The sequence below is a fragment of the Hemitrygon akajei genome, chromosome 2 (assembly GCF_048418815.1).
Source record: "Hemitrygon akajei chromosome 2, sHemAka1.3, whole genome shotgun sequence".
In the NCBI taxonomy this organism is placed as follows: domain Eukaryota; kingdom Metazoa; phylum Chordata; class Chondrichthyes; order Myliobatiformes; family Dasyatidae; genus Hemitrygon; species Hemitrygon akajei.
This window is the reverse complement of record NC_133125.1, coordinates 149,560,113-149,585,577: the sequence shown is the minus strand read 5'-3', so window position 1 is coordinate 149,585,577 and position 25,465 is coordinate 149,560,113. Positions and strand designations below refer to the sequence as shown.

Below are 25,465 nucleotides of genomic sequence, written 5' to 3'. Positions count from 1 at the left end.
TCCTTCGTAACAACATGTGGGTATACGCAGAGTTGAAGAACTTTAGCATTTCAAGAAGGCAACTCAGCATTACATCTTAGGGCATCTTGGGCTCCATAATTAAACGTTGGCTCCCCGGTGAAGCCCTCATCTTTTGAATATTTTTCAAAGCAGTTTCCCCCAACTGATTATCTTTGCTGGTTGCTTGTCTGCTGTTTTTTTTTTGATAATTGACCCAGATCAGCTATGTGTTCGCTTTTTTCTCGCTACACACAGTTCAAAAACAACTGCCGCAGCTCTCATGTCATATCCAAACCTTTTGCATTGCCTTGGAGGATTTTGTCGTATACTTTGGTTTCCTCCCAAATTCCAAAGGTGTCCTGGTTGCTAGGTTAAATGACTGCAAAATGCCCCTGATATGCGGGTGTGTGGGAGAATTCGGAAGGTAGAGGGGGTATTGTTAGGAAAGTGGGTCGTTTGTGATGGGATGATTGTTAATAAATGCTTTATGGTGGGCGTGGGCTCTGTACCGGAGGTGATGTTTCCGCGCAGTGTGACTCAATCCTCAATCCCCCTCCCCACCCCACAGAAACTGCCCCCTGTGCTGCTAGGTCCGTAGAGTTCTTCCAGATTTTCGTTCCTGTTTCTGTTTTCGAGAGATACCAGATCTGTAGTCTTCCCTGTGAGTGAAAATGTTTCTATTTGATGATGATGCAATTTCGAGGAGGGAGCAATGCCACTTTTTATTTCGGACAGCCAGGAACTTTTATTTACGACTAGTTCGGACAGGTCCCACTTCAGCTCACTTTTCGTTGCTACCATTTCTATTCGCTTTTGCTTGGCTTCTTCGTTCCACGCTTGTTATCCGCTGACAATTTGTCTTCGTATGCGGCATGGAATGAAACTCGCATCTGCTCCTTAACTGTTGGAATAGGCAATACTAAATCCAATGCCTTCGCCTGTGTTGAATTGTTGGGGAATGATGAGTACCAAATGCGTTGTCAAAACTGGACCTCTGACAATTTTTAAGATTGCTTTCTGGTAAGGGTGCCCGGCGAGATGTTTTTTTTTTTTACGGACAGATGATAGATCTGTAGACACGCCACCAGTTCATCAATTATTCGTATCCATAATTGGCCAAATGAACACATAAAAGTTCGACGGAATCTGCCCAGGTGAAGGACCTTGATCTGAAACGCTGACAGATCATTTCCCTCCATCAATGCTACTTAGCATACCAACTTTATCCAGCTTTTCGTGTAGTTACAGGATTTCCTGGATTGTTTAAATTGCTTGAGCTGGTTTTGAAAAAAAATTGTGGTGCCATGGTACGCCGCCTTTATTTTTCTACCTTGCCGAGGAAACAGTGCCCGCCGTCCTCTCTGGGTTTTCAATGTATGTTGCATGATCATCAGATGCAGATTATGTCGACTGACCGTTTTTACAAGGCAAGAGAGTATGCATACAATATCCCCCAGTCCACAACAAAAAAAGGGCCACGGATTATATTCGAATCAGAATCAGGTATATTATCATCGGCATGTGATGTGAAATTTGATTTGTAGTAGACACAATAATTATTAGGGATTCTGGCATTAAAGTTTACGATTTAAATGGAAACTCTTGATTGTAGACTTGAGTTTGCTGAAATAGTACAGCAAGAAGGAAATAATTTGTGATTTACAGGGGGGGTATTTGCTTCAAGAATTTAATCATTTTCTCCGTCGTATGATTTCTCCCAATATCCCATTGAGTATATTTCTCACTAATGGGCCAGGCAACAGTGTGCAGCCTAAGCTCTTCCCAGTGTCGATGACCAAATGTGATTTCAATACCAATCAATTAGCGTTCCAAATAAAGAGCACTATCGTGAACATTTTTTAGCCCTTGGTCTCACGACTCTACTGGGCGTGCAGTTATCGATAGCAATTTAGATTTGAGGTAGGTTAGGTTCTAATCACCCTGCCTATAAGCTGATGACGAAGTACTATAGTTTCATTCTGATTGGGTCATAAGCTTCCGCACCAATAATTTGAGAGAGAAGTCCGATTCAGTTCCGCTCCTGTCTTGGTGAGTCATAGTGCACAGTTCAGGATGTTCCTGTGCGTGGTCCTGGGTTTCTTCCACTTACAAGTGGTTCTATCCAGTAAGTACACTTTTCTAGTTTTAATTATACTGAATGAAGGGCCACCGCTGAACAGAAGTGGGCTCGTAGTCAAAACAGCTCGTGCTCTGCAAAGTGCGCTGACGTTTGTGTAAGTATAGTGTTTAATCTCTTAAAACCAATCTATCACCAGAATGGAGCTTCTGTTTTGGTTTTACAACATTTCAGGTTTCATTAGGCTTCATTTTACCGGTGCCTAACACTGAAACAAAAATTGTGCTCGATATTAATTTCTATTCATGTAAATAGGGATACGAAGTGGAAGAGATGGAGAGCCATACTTTGCATCTTCATCACTTACAGAACGATGTTTGTTGGCAAAATGTTATCAAAAAGAGAAGTGAAATCTTTAACTTAAAACTACTTCCCTTTCCCCCCATTTACTTAATGTTTGCTTAGTTTGCAGGTGACACTAGTGGTCATATACAGTGAGGATTAGAGAGAGATATTGATTAGCCGGACAAGTAGCCGAGAAGTGTTATGATCCCTGAATCAGTTTTAATGTCACTTGTATATGTCGAGAAATATGTTGTTTTGTGACAGCAAGACACAATACATAATATAAGAAACTATAAAAAGCTATAAATTTCTAGCTTTCTATCCATATTTATCTGTCTTTCCCTGTCTGTATATACCTTTGTTCATTTTCACTATTCTTTTGTTCTTTTTCTCTCTTTTAGCACTACTTGTATAAAATAATTGAGTATGCTGAACTGTAATAAATAGACAATCAATATACCCTGATAAAGGTATTGTTATCACCCAGCTGATCCAATTGGAAAGCCAGAGACATTCCATCTGCAGTAGGCCTGTGGTGACAATAGGGAAATTGTGGAAGGCCCATGTCATTGCTGAGGCAGGAGTTGCTGAAAGGTTTTATCCTGAAATGACGACTGTACACTTTTCCATAGATGCTGCCTGGTCTGCTGAGTCCCTTCAGCATGTTGTGTGTGCTGCTCGGGTTTCCAGCATCAGCAGATTTTCTCTTGTTAGGGAAGAGCAATATAAAAGCCATGAGCATTTGAAAATAATTCAGTATAGTGCAGGAACAAGCCCTTTCCCCTGAAATCGCGTGAGGAAGTAATTAAGTAGAAGACGTCTAATACCTTCTACCAGAATATTGACTGTAGCCATTCATTCTATGTAATTAATGTGCCCATCCAGTTTTAAATATTTGTATAATTCCTCCACAAAATGTTATCCTGGCAGCAAATTCCAGGCACCTTCCATTCTCTTTTAAAAATAAAATCCTGCACCCCACACAACTTTCGTTTCAACTTAGCTGTATGAGCAGAGATAATTTTAAAGGAGATGCATGAGAGAGGGTCTAGTGTGTGTGTGTGTGTGTGTGTGTGTGTGTGTGTGTGTGTGTGTGTGTGTGTGTGTGTGTGTGTGTGTGTGTGTGTGTGTGTGTGTGTGTGTGTGTGTGTGTGTGTGTGTTGGGGGGGGGGGTCAATATTAAACAGCATGACCCTGGGAAAAGGATATCAACTGCTCTCTCTGTCTGTACCTCTCATTAGTATAGAAACATCTACCAGATCTTCCCTTAGTTTCTGTTACTTCTTTGGAAACAACAAAAAGGGGCAGAAGTTAAAAAGACCATAAGACATAGGAGCAGAATGCGGCCACTCAGACTATCATCTACACTGATGTTCCACCATACCAATTTGTTATCCCTCTCAACCACATTCTCCTCCAACTTCCCTTAAACTTTGATGCTCTGACTGATAAAGAACCTATCAAACTGAACTTCAAATACACTCAATTATTTACAAGAGAATGTCTGCAGATGCTTGAAATCTGAGCAACACAGCCAAAATAATGGAAGAACTCAGCAGGCCAAGCAGCATCTATCAGAAAAAAAGTGCAGTCAAAGTTTCAGGCTGAAACCCTTTGGCAGCACTGGAGGGGAAACAAAAGCTGAGGAGTAGATTTGAATGGTGTGGGGAATGAGGGATGCCGGGTGATAGGTGAATCTTGGGGGGGGGGGTAGACTTTGGTGGAAGGAATAAAGGCATAGGCTGGTTTATAAATGGGTAGAAAATTTAAAAATCAGAAGTACAAGGTGATTTGGAAGTTCCTGTGCAGAATTCCCTAAAGGTTTCATCTGTTGTAGGGAAGACAAATGCGATGTTGGCATTCATTTTGAGTGGTCTAGAATATAGAGAGATGGTTTATTGTGTGGTATTGGGTGGCAATGTTAGAAAGCATGAACCTGGAAAAAGTTTATCAGCTTCCCTCTCTGTCTATGCCTCTCATAGTTGTATAAACATCTATCAGATCTTCCCTCAATGTCTGTTGCTTCATTGGAAACAACACTTTGCTGTATTCCATCTTCCATTTCATTGCCCATTCTCCCAATCTGCCAAAGTCCTTCTGCAGACTCCTTGCTTCAACAACACTACATTCCCCCTTATTTATCTCTATGCTGTCTACAAATTTAGCCACAAAGCTGTCAATTGCATCAACCAAATCATTGAGATAATACGTGAAAATAATCAGTCACAATATGCACAAGTCACTGGCAGCTAACCTGAATAGGAACCATTTATTTCCACTTTTTGCCTCCTGCCAGCCAGCCACTTTTCTATACATGCTAGTATCTTTCATGTAATACCATGGACTCTTGTTAAGCAACCTCGTGTGTGGCACCTTATCAAAGGCCTTTGGAAAATCCAAGTTGACAACATCCACTGACTCTTCTTTAACTATCTTGCTTGGGTTTTTCCTCATAAAAAGTTCCCTTTAAAAAAACCATGTTGACTTTGGCCTATTTTATCATGTGCCTTCCAGTACCATGAAACATCATCCTTAATAATAGACTCCAACATCTTTTTAACCACTGAGGTCAGGCTAACTGAGCTTTTAATTCTTTTCTACTGCTCCCTCCCTTCTGAAAGTGGAGTGACAGTTGCAATTTTCAAGTCCTCAGGAACCATTCCAGAATCTAGTGATTCTTGAAAGATCATTAGTAATATCTCCACAATCTCTTCATTTATCATTTTCTGAACCCTGTGATATACTCCATCTGGTGACTTATCCACTTTCAGACCTTTCAGCTTCCTTAGCAGCATCTCCTTATTAATAGGATCTATAAGTCACTTCTGTTTCCAGCACTTGATTTTTTGACATACCATTGGTGTACTCCACAGTGAACCTGATGCAAAATATTCATTATTTTCATCCACTATTTCATTGTTCCCTATTACTATGCCTTCAGCCTAATTTTCCAATGGTTCATTGTTCATTCACCTCCATTTTACTCTTTATATATCTGAAAAAATGTTTTGTATCTTTCATATTATTGGCTAGCTTACATCTTTTTCTCTTTATGGCCTTTTAACTGCCTTCAGTTTTTTAAGTTTCCCAACCCTCTCACTTCCCAGTAAGTTTTACTATATTATATGCCCTCTCTTAGTCTTCTGTTATGAGCCTCATCCCCCCTTTAGAATACTTATTGTTCATCCTTGGTTTGTAACTATCCTGTGTCTTGTCCCCAGAAACTCCAGTTATTGCTGTTCTGCCATCGTCACTGCAAGTTTTTCATGAGCAATCAACTTTAACCCACTTCTCTCTCAATTCCTTTCTGGAATACCCTTTTTTCTACTGTAATACTGATATATCTGACTCAATTTTCTCCCTCTCAAACTGCAGGGTGAATTCTATAATATTATGATCACTACTCCTTTGGGTTCCTTTAACTTAAACTCCCTAATCAAATCTGGCTAATTACACAACACCCAATCCAAAATTGCATTTCCCCTAGTGGGTCAAAACAAGCTACTCTAAAAAGTCATCTTCTTGGTATTCTACAAATTCCCTCTCTTGGGATCCAGTAGCAACCTAAATTTCTCAATCTGCCTGCATGTTGAAATCACACATGACGAGTATAACATTGCCCTTATTACATGCCTTTTCATTCTTGCATTTTAATTTATATTCCACATCCTAGCCAACATTGAGGTCTGTATATAATTCCCATCATGGTCTTTCACCCTTGCAGTTACTTAACTTTCACCAGAAGTGTTCTGCATTTTCTGATCCTCTGTTACCTCTTTCTAAGGATTTGATTTAATTTCTTACTAAACCGAGTAAACCCATCCCCTCATGCTTAACTGCCTGTTCTTTCAGTACAAATGTATACTTGGATATTGAGCTCCTAAATGTAATAATCTCTCAGCTAAGACACAGTGATGCCAACAATGTCATACTTGCCAATCTCTAACTGATGCAAGATACAAGATTCAATATTGTTTTATGTTATTTCCTGTACACAAGTATAAGGAGAATGAAATAATTACTACTCTCAATCTGATAAAACCCAAAAATCACTCCTGATATGAATATGATGAACAGTCCATGAACAGCATTTGTGGGATCTTGTATGTTGTTTCTGGCCACTTTCTGGCACCTTTCAGCATACATGTCCTTGATGTTGGGTAGGCTGGTGCCAGTGATTCATTTGGAAGTATTGATTGCAGATTGCATTTCCTTTCTGTTTGGTGCAGTTTAATTTCCATACCGTGAAGTGATGCAGCCTGTTAAGATGTTCTCTATTGTATATCTGTAGAATGAAGAGCATGTCTGTGCAAGGTCTATCTCTATTCAGCCTACTCAGAAATTTGAGGCATTGGTGAGCTGTCTTGACTGTGCAGGATGCATTCTGGGACCATGAAAAGTTGTGAGTGATGTGTTCTCCCAGGAATTTGAGGGGAGATCTTGTCATTCAATTAATCAATACAATGATAGATGCAGCTTTAGAAAAAAGATGGAGATTTGGATTAGATATAAAAGTGTTGCAAAGGTTAGCTCTGATCTTATAGAATGGTAAACAAGAACAGAGTGAAATGAGATCATCCTGATCATGTTGTGTTTGTAGAATGAATACTCTACAATATAAACCCAAACTACAGGATAAGTTCAATAAACTTGGCAATAAACTTCAGTATTGATGCCAGAAGTGACAGCTACATATGAAACAATTATATTCTCCTTGACAAACTAATTTGGGGGAAGTAAACAGCAACATAGTTATTGAAATTACTGTTAATGAAGTTAAGTTAAAGAGCTTTTGAGAATGTTACCAAACACAATTTTACTTCCTTTCATGAAAGGAATCAGAATCAGGTTTAAAATATCAAGCATTTGTTTTGAAATTTGTTGTTTTGTGGCAGAAGAACATTGCAATACATAATAATAATAAAACTATAAATTTCAAAAAGTACAAGTAATTTAAGCAGTGCAAAGAGAGGGAAATTACTGAAGAAATGTTCATGGGTTCATCAACTATTCAGAAATCTGACAGTGGAGGGGAAGAAACTGTTCCTGGAATGTTGAGTCCATGTCTTTAGGCTCCTGTACCATCTCTCTGATGTCACATCGAGAAGAGGCCATGTCCTAGGTGATGTGGGTCCTTAATGACAGATGCCACCTTTTTGAGATGTCACCTTTTGAAGGTGTCCTTGATACTGGGGAGGTTAGTGCCCATGATGGAGATGGTGGAGTTTATAACTTTATGCAGCTTTTTCTAATTCTGTACTATGGTGCCTCCATACTAGATGGTGATGCATCCAGTTAGAATGATCTCCATGGTGCACCTGTGAAAATCTGCAAGTGTCTTTTGTGCCCTACCAATTCTTCTCAAACTCCTAATGTACTTTCCTTGTAATTGCATCAATATGCTGGGGCCCAGGATAGATCTTCAGAGATATCGAAGCCAGGAATTTGAAGCTGCTCCCCCTATTTCTGAACAACCGATGAAGTTTGGTGTCTGTTCCCTCATATTAAATGCAATATTATGACATGTAACCAAATCAATATTTTAAGAAGTAACTTAAAGGAAGGATTAGAGGTGGAGATAGGGATGTGTTTCTACTTTCTAGATCTGAACAAAGGATGTAAATTCTGGAGAATCAGTAAGTCAGAACTGATAGTTTGGTTGAATACTTGGGTCAACACAGGGAGGACCACCATGACATTACAGATTTTAAACCTATAATCTGATTGTACTGACTTTTTAAGTAGAAAAGGAGTAAATGTAACAGAATAACTAACTACATTTGGAATATTATGAGTCATTTTTGGCCATGTATCTAAGGAAAGATATGTTAGACCTGGAGAGGATCCAAAGGAAGTTCACAAGAATTATCCCAGGAAAAAAAACCTTAAAATATGATGAATGCTTGACATCTCTGAGTCTTTACTCAATGCAGTTCAGAAGGATGAGTTGGGGGTAGGGTCCTCACTGAAAGCCACTGAATACTGCAAGGCCTGGATAGGGTACAACTGGAGAAAATTTGACTATTGGTAGGAGAATCTATGATCTGAATGGACAGCCTTAGAATAAATAAAAGACATTGGAAACTGAGATGAAGAGGAATTACTTCAGCCAGATTGACAAATCTGTGGAATTCATTGTCTCAAAGAGTAGCTGATGTTAAGTGGTTGGTATATTCAAGGCAGAGATTAATAATTTCTTGATCTGTAAGGGTTACAGTGGGCATGGCTAACAGAAAGAAAGAAAATGTTCATATCATTGAATATGGAGCAAACTTGATGGGCTGAGTGGCCCAATTATAGTCCTCATTCTTAAAGTCTTATTGGTAACAAGGTTCTGCAGGGTAAGGGAGGTAAAATGATGCTGGGATAATTGTCACTAAGCATTAACAGAGGCACATCCAGCATAATTGCTTCCTCATTGCTCCAGCAGGCTAGGTTAATGCAATTGACCACCAGGCAGTCTATTTGAAACTTCAAAGTTTTTCCTCAATATGTTCTGCTTTATTTTACTTCCAAGGTACATGTAAGTTGGTCACAGTAAATTGACTGGTTATGATGTATGTGGAAGAATCTGGAGGGAGATGTTGGAATGTAGGGTGAATAAAAATGGGTTAAGTGTGGATTAGTGTAAAACTGGGTGCTTCATGGTTGCCATGGACACAGTGAGCAGAAAGGCCTGCTTCCATGACTCTGTTTCAGCATTAAATGGGCAGTAAATGAGACTTCCTACAAGGTAAGACCTAACATCATGAATGGCTTTGAAAGGAAGTATAAAATTTTGAAAGGGATTACAAAACTACACCTCTCTGAATCCCTGTAGCATCTATTGAGCATGTGGTCTGTGTCTTGGAGGCCAACATCAGAACATTTTTCAAAAGGTGTAATGTCCTGGTGGTATGCTTGTTAGGGCACTAAGAACCTGTGCCAACCAACTGGTGAGGATGTTCAAGGATATTTTTAATTTCTCACTGCTGCAGTCAGAAGTTCCCATCTGCTTCAAAACTTCAACAATCATACCTGTGCCCAAGAAGAGCAGAGTGAGTTCCCTTATTAACTATCACACAGTAACACTCACATCTGCTGTGATGAAGTACTTTGAAAGTCAAATTATTTTACCCCAATCACTAGCAAGGGCAAATAAATGGAAGGTGGGGTTCAAGTGAAGTGGAGCAATGTTAGAGTGCAAACACAAGGAAATCTGCAGATGCTGGAAATTCAAGCAACACACACAAAATGCTGGTGGAACAGACCAGGTCTGGCAGCATCTGTAGGAAGAAGTACAGTCAACATTTCGGACCAAGACCCTTCATCAGGATTACTGAAAGAAAAGATATTAAGACCCTTTCAAATCTCATACTATCTTTTCTTTCAGTTAGTCCTGAAGAAGGGTCTCAGCCAGAAACTTCAACTATACTTCCTATAGGTGCTGCCTGGCCTGCTGCGTTCCACCAACATTTTGTGTGTGTTGCTAGTGTTAGAGTAGGGAGATTTTGGCTTATTGGGCTTTTGTGAGGGCAGGCTTAGTGAGGTACATATCTGCTAAGATTCTTCATCATTCTTCAGTGAGGGTGTATAGTTGGAGCAGTGAGAATAACCTCAGAGGTTGTGTTATGTTCTTTGAATGAGATGCAGGAATGCTGAGAGGCATCCAGTCTCCTGGAAAACCATTACTGCACCAGGTACACTGAGCTGTTGCTTCTCAGAGAATGTGTTATGAAACTGTAGCTGCAGCTTGATTACCGTCAGGTCATATGGGAAAATGAGGTAAATAGGATCTGAAGGGAGGTAGTCACCCTTGCGTTGAAAGTGGCAAGTACATGGGTGACTGTCAGGAGATGGCAAAGAAATGTGCAGCCAATGCAGAGTACTCCTGTGGCTGATTCCCTTAATGATAGGTAAGCAACGTTGGACACTATTGGGAGGGGGCATGATGTACCAGTGGGAAGTTGCAGTGTCCCGGTCTTCAGTGCTGAGTCTTGCACTGTGGCTCAGAAGGGAATTGGGAAGAGGAGAACTGCAGTAGTGATAAGGGATTCCATAGTCATAGCAGTAGATCCAAGATGCTGTGGATACAATAGAGACACCTAGGTGGCATGTTGCCTCTCATGTGCCAAGATCAGGGATGTATTGAATTGGGTCCATGGCATGGAGGAGGGTGATCAGTCAGATGTTTTGGTACATATTGGCATCAAAGACATGGGCAGCAAAAGGAGCAGGTTTTTAAGAAAGAATATAGGGCCACGGGTAGAAACATGAAACAGTACCTCAGTGATAGTAATCTCTGGATGGCTGCCTGTGCCACACACTAGTGAGGGCAAGATAGGATGATCTGGCAGATGGAACATGGCTGAGGAACTAGTGCATGAGTGGTGTTTCAGATTACTGGATCATTAGGATCTCTACTGTGGAATGTATAACCTATACAAAAGCCATGAGTTATAACTGAACCTGAGGGAGACCATTATCTTATGGGCAGATTTTCTGGAACTGTTGGGGAGATTTTAAACAATCATGGTGGTGGGTGGGAGTCATAGGGCTGAGGATAGGGCAGTTGGTTTACTAGGTGAGTCAGTTTGTAGTGAGACTGTCAGGAAAGACAGGCAAATGATAGGGCAAAGTTGCAGTTAGAGAGATGAGTTACTGTGTAATGGAGACCAAACTGTGAAAGGCTGATGAATACAGGATTGAAGGTGTTATATTTGAATGCACACAGTATATGGATTAAAGTACATGATCTTGTAGCACAATTAGAAATTGTCTGATATAACATTGTGGGCATCACTGAATTGTGGCTGCATGAATAATTTAGTTTGAAGTGACATCCAAGGATACACATTGTATTGATGGGACACACAGGCAGGCAGAGTGGATGACATGGCTCTGTTGATTTTAAAAAAATGAAATTAAATCATTAGAGGTGACATAGGATCAGAAGATGTAGCATCCTTGGGGGTAAAGAAACTTCAAGGGTAAGAAAACCCTGATGAGAGATTCCTCAACAGTAGCCAGGATATAGGTTGCAAATTGCAACAGGAAATATATGAAGAATATCTAAAGGCTAATGTTGTAGTAGTCCTGGGGAATGTTAGTCTGTAGATGGATTGGTAAAATCAAGTTTATGTTGATTTTGGATTCCAAGAGAAAATTTATAGAATGCCTATGAAATAGCTTTTTAGAACAGTTTGTGGTTAAGCCCACTAAGGGATTAGATGTTCTGGATTGGATGTTGTGTAATGAACCAGATTTTATTAGGAAGCTTGAGTTAAAGTCACCTTTGGGAGCCTCTAATCATAATATGATAGAATTCACCCTTCAATTTGAGAAGGAAAGAGCAAAAGTCAAATGTATTTGTACTGCAGTACAGTAAAGGGAATTACAGATATGGCCAAAGTTGTTTGGAAGAGTGAACTATCAGCGTGATGGCAGAGAAGCAATGGCTGGACCTTCTGGACGCAATTCACAGGAAAGATATTTCCCAAAGAGGAAGTATTCTAAAGGCAAAATGATGCAACCGTGGCTGATAAGGGAAGTCAAACCTAACCTGTAAAGAAAAGAGAAAGCACATCATAGAGCAAAAATTAGTGGGATGTTAGAGGGTTGGGAGAATTTTAAAAACCAACAGAACACAACTAAAAAACCAGAGGAGGGAAAAGATAAAATGTTAAATGAGCATATAATATCAAAGAGGATACCAAAAAATTTTCAAATATATAAAGAGTAAATGAGAGTGGAGAGTCGATACCATATTGCTGGAAAATGACAGTGTAAAGTTTGCAAGGGGGCAAGGAAATGACGGATGAATGGATTACATATTTTGTATCATTCTTCACTGGAAGACACAAGCATTGTGCCTTAAGTTTGAGAGTGGCATGGGGCAGACGTGCATGCAACTTACTAGAAAGAAGGTGCTTGGGAAGCTGAAAGGTCTGAAGGTAAGATAAGTCACTTGGACCAGATGGACTACACCCTAGGGTACTGAAAGAGGTACCTGAAGAGACTGTGGATGCATTAGTAATGATTTTTCAAGAATCACAGTCTGGCAAGATCTTAGAGGACTGGGATATTACAAATGTCGCGACACTCTTCAAAAAACAAAGGAGTCAGAAGAAAGGAAATTTTAAGGCAGTTATCCTGACTGACTTCTTTGGGAAGCTGTTGGAGCCAATTTTTATGGAGTATGTTTCAGGGCAAGTGTACTTAATCCAACTGGTACTTGCAGGCACATGATAAAATAGGCCAAGGGCAGCATGGGAAAACTTTGCCTGACAAACTTCTGCAATTCTTTGAGGAAATAACAAGCAGAATATACAAAGGAGAATCAGATGGTGTTGTGTACTTAGATTTTCAGAAGCTCTTCGACTAGGCACTGCAGATTAGGCTGCTTAACAAGTTAAAAGCCCATGGTATTACAGGACAGATATTACTGTGAATAGAACGTTGGCTGATTGGCAGGAGGCAAAGAGGGAGAATAAAGTGAGCATTTCTGATTGGTTGCTGGTTATTATTGTTGTTCTGCAGGGGTCAGTGTTGGGACTGCTTTTTTTTACAGTACATGTCTATGATTTGAAAGATGGAATTCATGACTTTGTGGCTAAGTTTGTGAATGATACAAATATAGGTGGCAGGATAGCTCATGTTGAAGAAGCAGGAAGGGTGCAGAAGAACTTGGACAAATTGGGAGAATGGCCAAAGAAGTGGCAGATGGAATATAATATCAGGAAGTATATGGTCCTGAACTTTGCTAGAAGGAATGCAAGTGTAGACTATTTTCTGAATGGGGAAGAAATTCAAGAATCTGATGTGCAAAGTGACTTGGGGGTCATTGTGCAGGATTCCCTGAAGTGTGACTTCCAGTTTGAATAGAAAAGCAAAGATGTAATGCTTATGTTTTATAAGGCACTGGTGAGGCCTCACTTCATGCATTGTGAGCAATTATGTGTCCCTTATCTAAGAAAACATGCTGATATGGGAGAAGTTTCAAAGGAGGTTCATGAAAATTATTCTTGGAATGAAAGGCTCATCATATGAGGAGCATTTGATGGCTCTGGGCCTGTACTTGCTGGAAATTATAAGATTAATGGCAGATTTCATTGAAACCTATTGAATGTTGAAATGCCTCAGTGGAGTGGATGTTTCCTGTAGGGAGGGAGTCTGGGACCTGAGGTTAGAACCAAAGAATAGAGGGACATAATTTTAGAATGAAGATGAGCAGGAATTTCTTTAGTCAGAGGGTGTGAATCTGTGGAATTCGTTGCCCGAGTTGGCCTGGAGTCTGGGTGATTTGGGTATATTTAAGACAGAGATTGATAGGTTCTTCATAAGTCAGGGTGTGAAAGGTTACAGGAAGAATTCAGTATAATGGCATTGTGCAGGAAATGAATCAGTAATAATCAAATGGCAGAGCAGATAATTGGCCAAATAGTTTAATTCTGTTCTATGTCTCATGGTCTTCTGGACATGTTGATTACTAAGCACCTCAGCAACTGTGTTCCTGGGGGGTGGGGGTGGTCGACAGCTCGCCCCTGCTTTTCTAATGATCAGCACAGTTCATTATTCTTGTGTTAAAATGATTTTGTGCAATTATGGTGGGAAGTGCCAGTTCATTTATTGTTACATTTTATCTTGGATTGTCCATTTGCTTGTGTGTTTGTGGGTCACCTTAACTGTAACTGTGGTGTGTGATGCTCATTCTTCCCCGTCTGTGTGAGACAGAGCTGTTCTCTCTTTGGGTCATGGTGCTTGGTCTGTTCTTGTGTTTATCACAAAAAATGGTTGTAGAATTTAACGAGCTTCCTCATCTGTCATTATGGAGCAAATGTTCACCACACAACATTAACATACAGAAAGATCTTGAAGTGCAAGGCCTTTGCTCCCTGAAAATGGAAACATCAGTGGAGAGGTTAGTGAAGACATTATATGGTACCCTTGCATTCATAGTCTGACAGATTGAATAAAAGATCTGGGGTTTCATGATGTAGCTGTACAAAACATTGACTAGGCCACACTTGAACTGTATAGAGTCACCCTGCAGGAAAGATGTGGTGGTATTTAAAAAGTGAAGAAGTGATTCATCAGCACACACAAAATTCTGGAGGAACTCAGCAGGCCAGGCAGCATTTGTGGGGGAAAATGTACAGTCAACGTTTTGGGACATCTGAGCGGTTTTCGCTTGAAACATTGACTGTCCTTTTTGCCATAGATGCTGCCTGGCCTGCTGAGTTCCTCCAACATTTTGTGTGTGTTGCTTAGATTTCCAGCATCTGCAGATTTTTCTTGTAAGAGATCTAGCAGGCTGCTTTCTGTAGTGCCATGCTATAGTTGCAACAAAATTTGCATTGGCTTTGTCTATTCCCAATGGAACACAGGATGCTGAAGTTGTAAAATGTGATGAACATTCCAGGGGCTCAGATAATTTAGGACTTTTTTTTCCCAAGGGCAAGGGAACCAGAGACTCACGGACAGTGAAGAGAGATATAAGAGATCTGAATGTTAACAGATCTGAGTGTTGTGTTTATTTCAAATGAGCTGCCTAAGGAAGTGGCAGAGGCAGATACAATTCAATGCTTTAAAGTCATTAGTGCAAGGATTCAATAGGAAAGGTATAGAGGGGAAATAGGATTCAATGTAGGCAAATGGCATCACAATTGCAATGGATAAGCTGCGCTGAAGGGGTCAATTCAGTCTCATTTGAAGCTGAATCTTAAGATTGTTTCTATTGTTTTCATTTGATTATTTTCAAATTCACTCAAAGCACTGATATTGTTTACCACACAGTACACTGTGGAAAAGAGGAAGTGGTGTGACTTGTAACATTCAAACAATCTGTTAATTTTATTTAGCGATACTGTGTGGAGTAGGCACTAACAGCATTTTGAACCAACCAGCCACCCCATAACCCTGATTAACCCGAACTTAATCACAGGACAATTTACAATGAACAATCTACCCTGTATGTCTTTGGACTGTGGGAGGAAACCAGAAGGCACAGAGAAAGCCAATGTGTTCCACGAGGAGAATGTACAGAGACTCCTTATAAAACTGTGCTGGAATTGAAGACCAAGCTCTGGAATACCAAAATTTGTTGCTAACTTTTTTCTTGTCATCTTGTATGTTAAGGTAGACACTGCAATTAGAAAGCACTATGAGAAAGTGTCAGTTTAATGGGCAATGTGAAGTCACACTTGTTCAAAAGCTTGGTCACAACTAAGTTAGTCAATTTTTTTGTGTGAAACTTATCTTTTTGTACTGTATTTTCGAGGACTATTAGTAAGAGTGCGTAGTTGAAGTATCTGTCTTGCAAAATCTCAGTGCAAATAAACAATTGTGTTAACTGGGGCCTCTCAAAGAAATGAGACGAGAACTGCCTGACAAAAGACAATGCAGTGAGCTGTCAGAAGGTCATTGAAAGTTCATTAGTGAGAGCAACAGTTGGCCACGGTAACTATATTTAGCTTATGTAATACCTGACCTCAGCTTTTGAGCAAACAGCAAGGGAAATATACTTCAAAAATGGAGAAGTGGCTACAGGGTACTGCTAGCAAATGTAAAGGAAAAAAACAGACAACTAGAGAGGCAATACAGACCACTATTGTCATAGAACTGTAAGTCTGTTTTTGTTTTAATTGTTTTCTTGTAAAATAATGCATAATTAATGTTTTAAATTTTTTCTTAAATGCTGCATATTCAATGCTATATTTATGATGCTGCCAGCTTTTTAATAGCACCTGCTTACATGTACTTGTGCACATTCAAAGTACAAAGTAATATTTATTATTAGAGTACATGCTTGTTACCACATACAACCCTGACCTTTTTTCTGCCGGCATACTTAGCAAATCTATAGACCAGTAACTGTAAACATCAGCAACTGTACACAAACTGCAAATGCAGATACTGTATAAATAACAGATGAATTTGACTTGACATTGGGAAACATAGGGGGAGCCTAGAAGCAGGAATTGTTTGAGCTGAATCTCTGGTAGACCACAGTAATGAAAGAAAATCTCTAACGCATTTATAGATTCAAAGTAACTTTCCAACAGTCCTCCTATATCTCTAGACACCAGCATTATTTAAGCTTTGTCATCATTGTCAAAGTAACTGTAGCCACTGAGAAGAAAATAGAATAAAATAACAGGGCCAGACCACACACGTTCTCAGGACTCAAGCATTCCATTTATTTCGCATGTGCCCAAGAAAAACAGCATGGGCCACTTATATCCACTTGTTATGACATATGAACAGAAAACTGCAATTTCCATGAAGAATTGGCATATCAGTTATGGATATTGATTGTTGTTAACCATACATGTTTGAATTCCTTACTCCCAAGATAAAACACCACTCACAATAGAGATGTTGGAGTCAACTGAAGCTTCAAGTAAACAGCAATGATATTTAAAAGTTAGGAAGGACAATAGAGCCTTAGTTGTTAGGTATACTTCATAACCTTTTGCTATCTCATCTGACTTTCTCACTCCCTATTGTGTAAAGGGACACTTTTTTTAGGTTGACCTTTCAGGAAGTCTCACTACAGAGGCCTCACTCATTTGGCTTGAGTACATATTGCCACAGTTACCCAAGTCTATCTCATCTGTAGCAAGCAGAGGTGACTCCGGCAGTCTCACTTCAATGAGCTCCCTTGATTACAACTGCCCCATGCTATCTTTGCCTTACTGCAGATTCCATATTTGTATATTTAGTATGTATTTGATGACTTCTCTCCAGAGCTCTGAGGTAAAGAAATTCAGCAGTCAATTTGAACAACTACAAGAGTTGTCACATCACACATTTGCCATCCTCTTGAGTTACATGTTCCCCTGTGTCTCTCCCCTCCTTCAGTCTCCTTCCCAACTATCTGTACCCATCCACTCAGCCCAACCTTTACCCCCACCACCTCTCATGAAACTTGATCATTTGCAATATATGACCTTTCTCACACAAACTCACACCACCCTTACAAATCTGTTTTTCCAGATGTGAATAGATCCTATTCCAAGACACCTCTTCAAATTTTTTCATGGCTTACTGGTACATAATATTCTGCTTCGTCCCTATTGCTCTTCTTAAACAAAAGAAAGGCTATTCTTCAGTTCCCTGGAGCTTTATTTGTAGCTATGAATCTCTAGTAAAGCCCCAGAGCAGAGCCTGACTCAATAACCTGGGAAAGATTGAAGCATGCCCTAGAATATCTGCATGGTGAATACTTCTCCTTGGTGAATACTGATATAATATACCCATAGTAACCCCACATTTTCCACTGGCTTCAAGCATAAATTACCTTTTTTGTCACTGTGTGCACCTACATCCTACAGTGTTATCATCTTGCTTGTAATGCATGAATAAAATAGCTGGATTTTCCTTAATCCTCTTTGCCACAGATTTTATGGCCACTTTAATGCCTCCAGATTTCTATATGTATCCTGCCTTTTTTTAAAATTTCCCTTATGAGCCCCGTCTCATTTTAGCTTCCTAGACTTCACATGGTTAAACAAAAATAAACAAACTGCTATAGGAAGGTAATGTACATAAAATGCTGGAGGAAATCAGCAGGCAGGCCACATCTATAGAAAAAAGATGACATTTCAGGTGGGAAAACCTTCAGAAGGACTGGAGAGACAAAGGTATAAAAAGTGGGGGAGGGGAGACAGAAACACATGGTAAGAGATGAAACTTGAAGGGGATGGAAGAAGTAAAGATCTGGGAACAGACACAAACTGCTGGTGGAATGCAGCAGGCCAGGCAGCATCTATAGGAAGTACAGTCGACATTTTGAGTCGAGACCCTTCATCAGGACTGACGGAAAAAGGAGATAGACAGAGATTTGAAAGTGGGAGGGGGAGGGGGAGACTTGAAATGAGAGGAGAGGACAGGAGGGGGAAGGATGAAGCTAAGAGCTGTGAAGTTGATTGGCAAAAGGGATATAGAGCTGGAGAACGGGGAGTATCATAGGATGGAAGGCCTTGGAAAAAAGAAAAGGGGAGGGGAGCAGCTGAGGAAGATGGAGAACAGGCAAGGAGTTTTTGAGAGGAAAAGAGAAAAAAAAATATATATATTCTTTTAAAAATTAAAAATTAGGGATAGGGTAAGAAGGTGAGGAGGGGCCTTAATGGAAATTAGAGAAATCAAAGTTCATGCCATCAGGTTGGAGGCTACCCGGACAAAATATAAGCTGTTGTTCCTCTAACCTGAGTGTTGCTTTATCTCGACAGTAGAGGAGGCCATGGACTGACATATCGGAATGGGAATGGGATGTGGAATTAAAATGTGTGGCCACTGGGAGATCCTGCTTCCTCTGGTGGACACAGCGTAGATGTTCAGTGAAATGGTCTTCCAGTCTCCATCAGGTCTCACCAATATATAGAAGGTCACACTGGGTGCACCAGACACAGTATATCACACCAGCAGACTTACAGGTGAAGTGTTGCCTCACCTGAAAGGACTGTCTGGGGCCCTGAATGGTGATGAGGGAGGAAGTGTAAGGGCAGGCGTAGCACTTGTTCCGCTTACAAGAGTAAGTGCCAGGCGGGAGATTGGTGGGAAGGGGTGGGGAGGACGAATGGACAAGGGAGTTGTGTAGAGAGCAATCCCTGTGGAAAGCAGAAACTGTGGGAGAGGGAAAGATGTGCTTGATGGTGGGATCCTGTTGGAGATGGCAGAAGTTAAGGAGAATTATATGTTGGTCACAGATGCTGCTGGGATGATAGGTGAAGACAAGAGGAACCCTATCCCTAGTGGGGTGGCAGGCAGATGGGGTGAGAGCAGATGTGTGTGAAATGGGAGAGATGTGTTTGAGGGCAAAGATGATGGTGAAGGAAGGGAAGCCCCTTCCCTTAAAAAAAGGAAGACATCTCCTTCGCCCTGGAATGAAAAGCCTCATTCTGAGAGCAGAAGCGGCAGAGTGGGAGGAATTGAGAGAAGGGGTTGGATTTTTACAAGTGACAGGGTGAGAAGAGGAATCGTCCAGGTAGCTGTGAGAATCCATTGGCTGAAAGTAGACCTCAATAGCTAAGCTGTCACCATAGATAGAGACAGAGATCAGGGAAGGGGAGGGATGTGTCAGAAATTGACCAGGTAAATTTGAGGGCAGGGTGGGAAGCCGGAGGCAAAGTTGATGAAGTCAATGAGCTCAGCATACGTGTAGGAAGCAGCCCCAATGCAGTTATCGATGTAGTGAACGAAGAAAAAGTGGGGGACAGATACCAGTAGAAGCTTGGTACATGGACTGTTCCACATAGCGAACACAAAAAGGTAGGCATAGCTGGGACCCATACAGATGCGATGGCTACACCTTTAGTTTGAAGGAAGTGGGAGGAGCCAAAGGAGAAATTATTAAGTGTAAGGACCAATTCTGCTAGACGGAAGAGAGTGGTGGTAGAGGGGATTTGGTTAGGTCTGGAATCCAAAAAAAAACCGAAGAGCTTCGAGACCATCTCGGTGGGAGATGGAGGTATATAGGGACTGGATGTCCATGGTAAAAATAAGATGGAGGGGGCCAGGGAACTTAAAATCATTGAAAAAATTCAAAGCATGAGAAGTGTCACGAACATAGGTGGGAAGAGATTGAACGAGGGGGGATAAGACAGTGTCAAGTTATGCAGAAATGAGTTCAGTGGGGCAGGAGCAAGCTGAGACAATACGTCTACCTGGACAGGCAGGTTTGTGGATCTTGGGTAGGAGGTAGAAACGGGAAGTGCGGGGTGTGGGAACTATGAGGTTTGTGGCAGTGGATGGGAGATCCCCAGAGCTAATAAGGTTGGTGATGGTATAGGAGACAATGGCCTGGTGCTCCTTAGTGGGATCATGATCAAGGGGTAAATAAGAGGAGGTATCAGAGAGTTGTCGCTGTGCCTCGGCCAGGTAGAGGTCAGCACGCCAGACAACAACAGCTCCCCCCTTATCAGCAGGTTTTATAGTGAGGTTGGGATTGGTGTGGAGGGAGTGGAGAGCTGGTTAAATCTGGAATGCAAAATGAAATGGAGGGCTTTGAGACCTTCCTGGTGGGGGATGGAGGTATATTGGAACTGGACATCCATGGTAAAAATAAAATGATGGGGGCCAGGGAACTTGAAATCATTGAAAAACTCCAAAGCACGAAAAGTGTCATGCACATAGATAGGAAGGGATTGAACAACAGGAGGATAAAACAGTGTTGTGGTATGCAGAACTGAGTTCAGTGAGGCAGGAGCAAGCTGAAACAATGGGAAGAGCTGGCAAGTTGACTGGTGAAAAAGATGTAAGCTTTTCCAACATCTGCTGATTTTTCTCGTTTGTTACTATAGAAAGGTAGTGGATCAGACAGCACCTCAAGGGAGGATATTTTTGACAATTTCAAAGAATCAATCTATATTCATTATCTAAGTATGTATACAGAATACATCTCTGAGATTCATCCTCCCACAACAGCCACAAAACAAAGAAACACCATGGAATTTATTCAAAGAACACATGATACATCCAATGAATGAATAAAAGAACTATTTATACAAGTTGCAAAAAGTGATCACACAACACTAAGAATCTCATCAAACTCAAAGTATTCAATTTATTAGGATAAGTGCAGTTCTGTGTTGCTAGCTGACTGTAGGGCACAGAGCTAGACTTCACTGAGGTGCCCCTGTCTGCTATGATTGCCCTGATCAAACTACTCAGAAACAGCAAAAGAGTGTACATGCAACATGAACCTCAAAATCCCCCAAGATGAGTCCATGGCCTCGAGCCTTGCTGATCAATCCTTGCATCATGGAGACCAAGGTTCTGGTGCTTTCCTCTGACAGCAGCTAGCCAAAGGGAGAGGAAGCCTGGTCAAATACAGGCAGACAGTGTCAGACACCAATGTGCACTCTGCTCTTGTCTTCATCAATTCCCACCTTATGATCTATATTTTGCAGTGGTACTGAGGGCTTCGAGGAGAGATAGCCATTATTGAGAAGAAAGCAGGAGGGTGAGACAGGATCTGGAAAGTGATGGGCAGGAAGAGATAAGTGGGGTAGGAAAGGTTGAGGTAGTGACTGACTGGAAGGTGATGTGCAAACAACAGCAGGCTGCAAAATATGAATTCTGATAAAAGAAGCGGATGAGCGGCACAAGATAAAGGAAAGATGTTGGGCAGATGGGGGCAGGTCAGAAAGGAGAAAGGATCTGGGTGGCAGACAGCTAGTGAGGTAATTTGGAAGGAATAGTGTTGAGAAGACCTAGGTCAAGCAGAAGAGGGGAGAACAGATCACAGGATGCTGTTTGCTAGGAACTGGTATATTCCCTGTTTTGTAACTTTGGGTTGTAGGCTACATAGGAGAGAGTTGGACTGCACCCAATCAGTGAAATGGATTAATTTAGAAAGAATGAATAAAAATAAGGCAGCTGCATATTGAGCATTGAGTGAGTGAGCCAGCAGTAGAGTGGATTTGACTTAGCAGGCTTAGGCAAGATCAGTCTTGGGCTACTTTATTTTTTCATTCCTTTACTGCTAGGGCACAGTTAGTGCAGTGAGAATGACTCAAGGGAAATGTTTCGTTTTGTGGATGAGATGTGCAAATTCTGGGAAACCTCCAGCCTCCCAGATAACCACATCTGCACCAGGTGCACCAAGCTGCAACTCCTCAGAATGTGTTAAGCAACCTGAGGTGCAGATCGGTGAACCTTGGTTCATACAGGAGACTGATGAAGTGATAGATGGGAGCTAATAAGAGGTAGTCACCCCTAGGTTGAAGGAGGCGTGTAATTGAGTGACTGTCAGGAGAAGGACGGTGAATGTGCAGCCAGTATGGAGTATCTCTGTGTTGTTTCTCTCAATATTAAGTATACCATTTTGGAAACTTTTGAGAGGGATGACCTACCAGGAGGAAAGTGCAGCAATTGATTCTGCAGCACTGTGGTTCAGAAGAGAACAGGGGTGAAGAGGACTGCGTGGTGAAGAGATTCTATAGTCAGAGGAACAGAGATGAGATTCTGTGGGAGCGACAGAGACACCTGGATGGCATGTTGTCTCCCAGCTGTCAGGGACAGGGATGACTTGGCTCGGATCCATGGCATTCGGAAGGAGTGGGGGTGCAGTGTGGTGAGCAGCTGGAACTCTTGGTATATATTCACACTGATTGCATGGGTAGGAAAGGTGAGGGGGTCCTGAAGAGAGACTTGAGGGAAATTATTTTAGGTAAAACATTACAGGATAGTAATATCTGGACTGCTGCCTAGGCCACATATCCATGAGGGCCAGAGTAGGATGGTTCAGGAGATGAATATGTGGCTGTGGATCTAGTGCAGGGGGCAGGGGTGTCAGATTTATGGATCATTGGGATCTCCTCTGGGGAAGGTACTAACTGTACATAAGGGATGAATTATACCTGAATCCTAAGGAGGAATCAATATTCTTGTGGGCAGGTTTGCTGGATCTCTTCAGGAGAGTTTGAGCTAATTTAACAGGAGGATGGGAACCTGAGTGATTGTGCTGAGGGTGGGGTTCCTGGTTTGCAATTAGAGACAGTGTGCAATGAATCTGCAAGCAAGGTGAGGCTGATGTTAGGGCAAAATTTTCAGTCAATGGGATGAATTGCAATGTAATTAGCAGAGAAAATACGAAAAGTCTGAATACAGAACAGAAGGTGTTATATTTGAATGCACATAGTTTTATGGAATAAAGAACTTGTAATGCAGTTAGAGGTTGGCGTTATGATGTCTAGGCATTGCTGAGTCATGCCTGAAAAAAGATTATAGCTGGGAGCTTAACGTCTAAGCATAAACATCATACCAAAAGGACAGACAGGTAGGCAGAAGGGGTTTGGGTATTTCTGTTTGTTTAAAAAAATAAAAATAAACTAATAAATAAATAAAATCATTAGAATGAGGTGACATAGGATCAGAAGGTGTAGAATCATTGTAGGCAGAGCAAAGAAACTGCAAGGTTTCAGACCTCTGAACAGTAGCAAAAATGTGGCCTACAAATTACAATGGGAGATACAAAATGCATGTCAAAAGGGCAATATTGTGACAGTTATGGGGTATCTCCATATACAGGGAGACTGGGGGGAAAATGGGTTGGTGCTGGATCCCAGGTGAGGAATTTTTAGAATTCCTATAAAGAGCTTTTTAGAGCAGCTCATTGTTGAGCTTACTAGGTGATCCACTATTGTGGACTGGGGTTCTCCAATGAAATAGAATTGATTAGAGAGCTTAAATTAAAGCAAACCTTTAGGGCCAGCAATCATAGTATGATAGGATTCATTCTGCAACTTGAAAAGAAGAGCCGAAGACAGATGTATCAGTATTATAGTGGAGTAAAGGAAACTACAGAAGCAAGAAAAGAAATTGCCAAAATTGAATGTAAAGGAACACTAGCAGGGATGATGGCAGAACAGCAACCACTGGAATTTTCAGGAGCACTTCAGAAGGTGCAGGAGATATACCTCAAAGAGGATATGCCTAAGGCAGGATGATGCAACCATGGCTGGCAAGAGAAATCAAATCCAATGTGTAAGTCAAAGATATAGCATATTATAGAACAAAAATTAATGGGAAGTTAGAGGAATGGGCAGCTTTTAAAACCAACACAAGACAATTAAAATATCATTAAGAAGGAAAAGTGGAACACAAGCACAAGCTAACCAATAATACTAGGGGAAACCAAAAGCTGCTTCAGATATGCTAAGAGCAAAAGAGAGGAAAGGGTATATATCAGACTGCTGGGGAGGTAGTAATGGGGGAGGGTGCACAGAAATAGTGGATGAGCTGAACATGTATTTTGCATAAGTCTTCACTGTGGAAGACACCAGCTCTATGGTGGAAGTTTGAAAGTGTCAGGGAGCAGAAGTGTGTGAATTTGGAAAACTGTAAAGTCTGAAGATAGATAAATTACTTGGACCAGATTGACTACACCCTAGTGTATTGAAAGAAGTGGCTGAAGAGATTGTGGAGATATCAGTAATGACCTTTCAAGAATTAATAGATTCTGGCTTGCATCTGGATGCCTGGAGAATTACAAATCTCAGTTCACTCTTCCAGAAGGGAGAGGGACAGAAGAAATAAAATTATAGGTCAGTTAGTCTGACCTCAGTGGATGGGAAGATGTTGAAGTTGATTGTTAAGGATGTGGTTTTGGGGTACTTGGTGAGCCACGGTCAGTATGGTTCCCTTCAGGGTGCTTGGACTGTTCAGCATGCCTTTGACAAGGTGCCACACATGAGGCTTTTAACAAATCCATGGTATTGTATGAAAGATACCGGCATAGACAGAGCATTGCCTGCTTGGCAACAGGCAAAGAGTGGGGATAATGGAAACCATTTTAGGTTGGCTACCAGTGTCTAGTCTGTTTTGAGACTGTTTTTCTATGTGATATCTCAGTGGTTTGGATGACAGAATTGATGGCTTTGAGACTAGATTTGCTGATGATATGAACATTGGTGGAGGGGCAGGTCGTTTTGAGGAAGAATAGAGGCTACAAACTGACTTAGACAGATTAGGAAAATGGGCAAAGAGATGGCAAATACAATACAGTGTTCAGAAGTGCACAGTCATGCACTTCGGGAGAAGAAATAAAAGCATTGACTATTTTCTAAAAGGAGCAAAAATTTAAAAAAAATATCTGAGGTGCAAAGGGATTTTGGGTCTTCATGTAGGGTTCACCAAAGTTTAATTTGCAGGTTGAGTCAGTGGTGAGGATGGCAAATGTGATGTTAGCATTTATTTTGAGAAGATAAAAGTAAGAATGTAATATTGATGTCATGGTCCCTTCTGGCAATCACCCACCTGGCTATTTACCTCAGGAATTGGGACTCAACCAACTCATTTTGTTCCAATCATTCCCAGGTTCCACTCACTACAAACACCTGCCTGCCATCAGCAAATGCAGTATAAAAACCATGTGAGCACAACAAGGAGCTGCCAGTTTGTTGGTCGACTCTGGTGTGAGTAATAAGCTGGTAAGGCAGGCGGGCTCTGTCGTGGGCAAAGTACTGGAGAGTTTAACATCGGTAGCTGAGCGAAGGGCGCTGAGTAGGCTACGGTCAATTATGGAAAACTCTGAACATCCTCTACATAGCACCATCCAGA

General features: G+C 41.1%; 1 protein-coding gene across 1 annotated transcript in view; it reads left to right on the top strand.

Moving 5' to 3' along the window:
- Positions 1–2,044: 2,044 nt before the first annotated feature.
- LOC140737754 (major histocompatibility complex class I-related gene protein-like) overlaps positions 2,045–25,465 on the top strand; it is a 63,498-nt gene continuing 40,077 nt past the window's right edge. Inside the window, exon 1 of the mRNA XM_073064379.1 lies at positions 2,045–2,125. Coding sequence (XP_072920480.1) covers positions 2,074–2,125 — 52 coding nt within the window. The 5' untranslated portion in view covers positions 2,045–2,073. The remainder of the gene's footprint in view (positions 2,126–25,465) is intronic.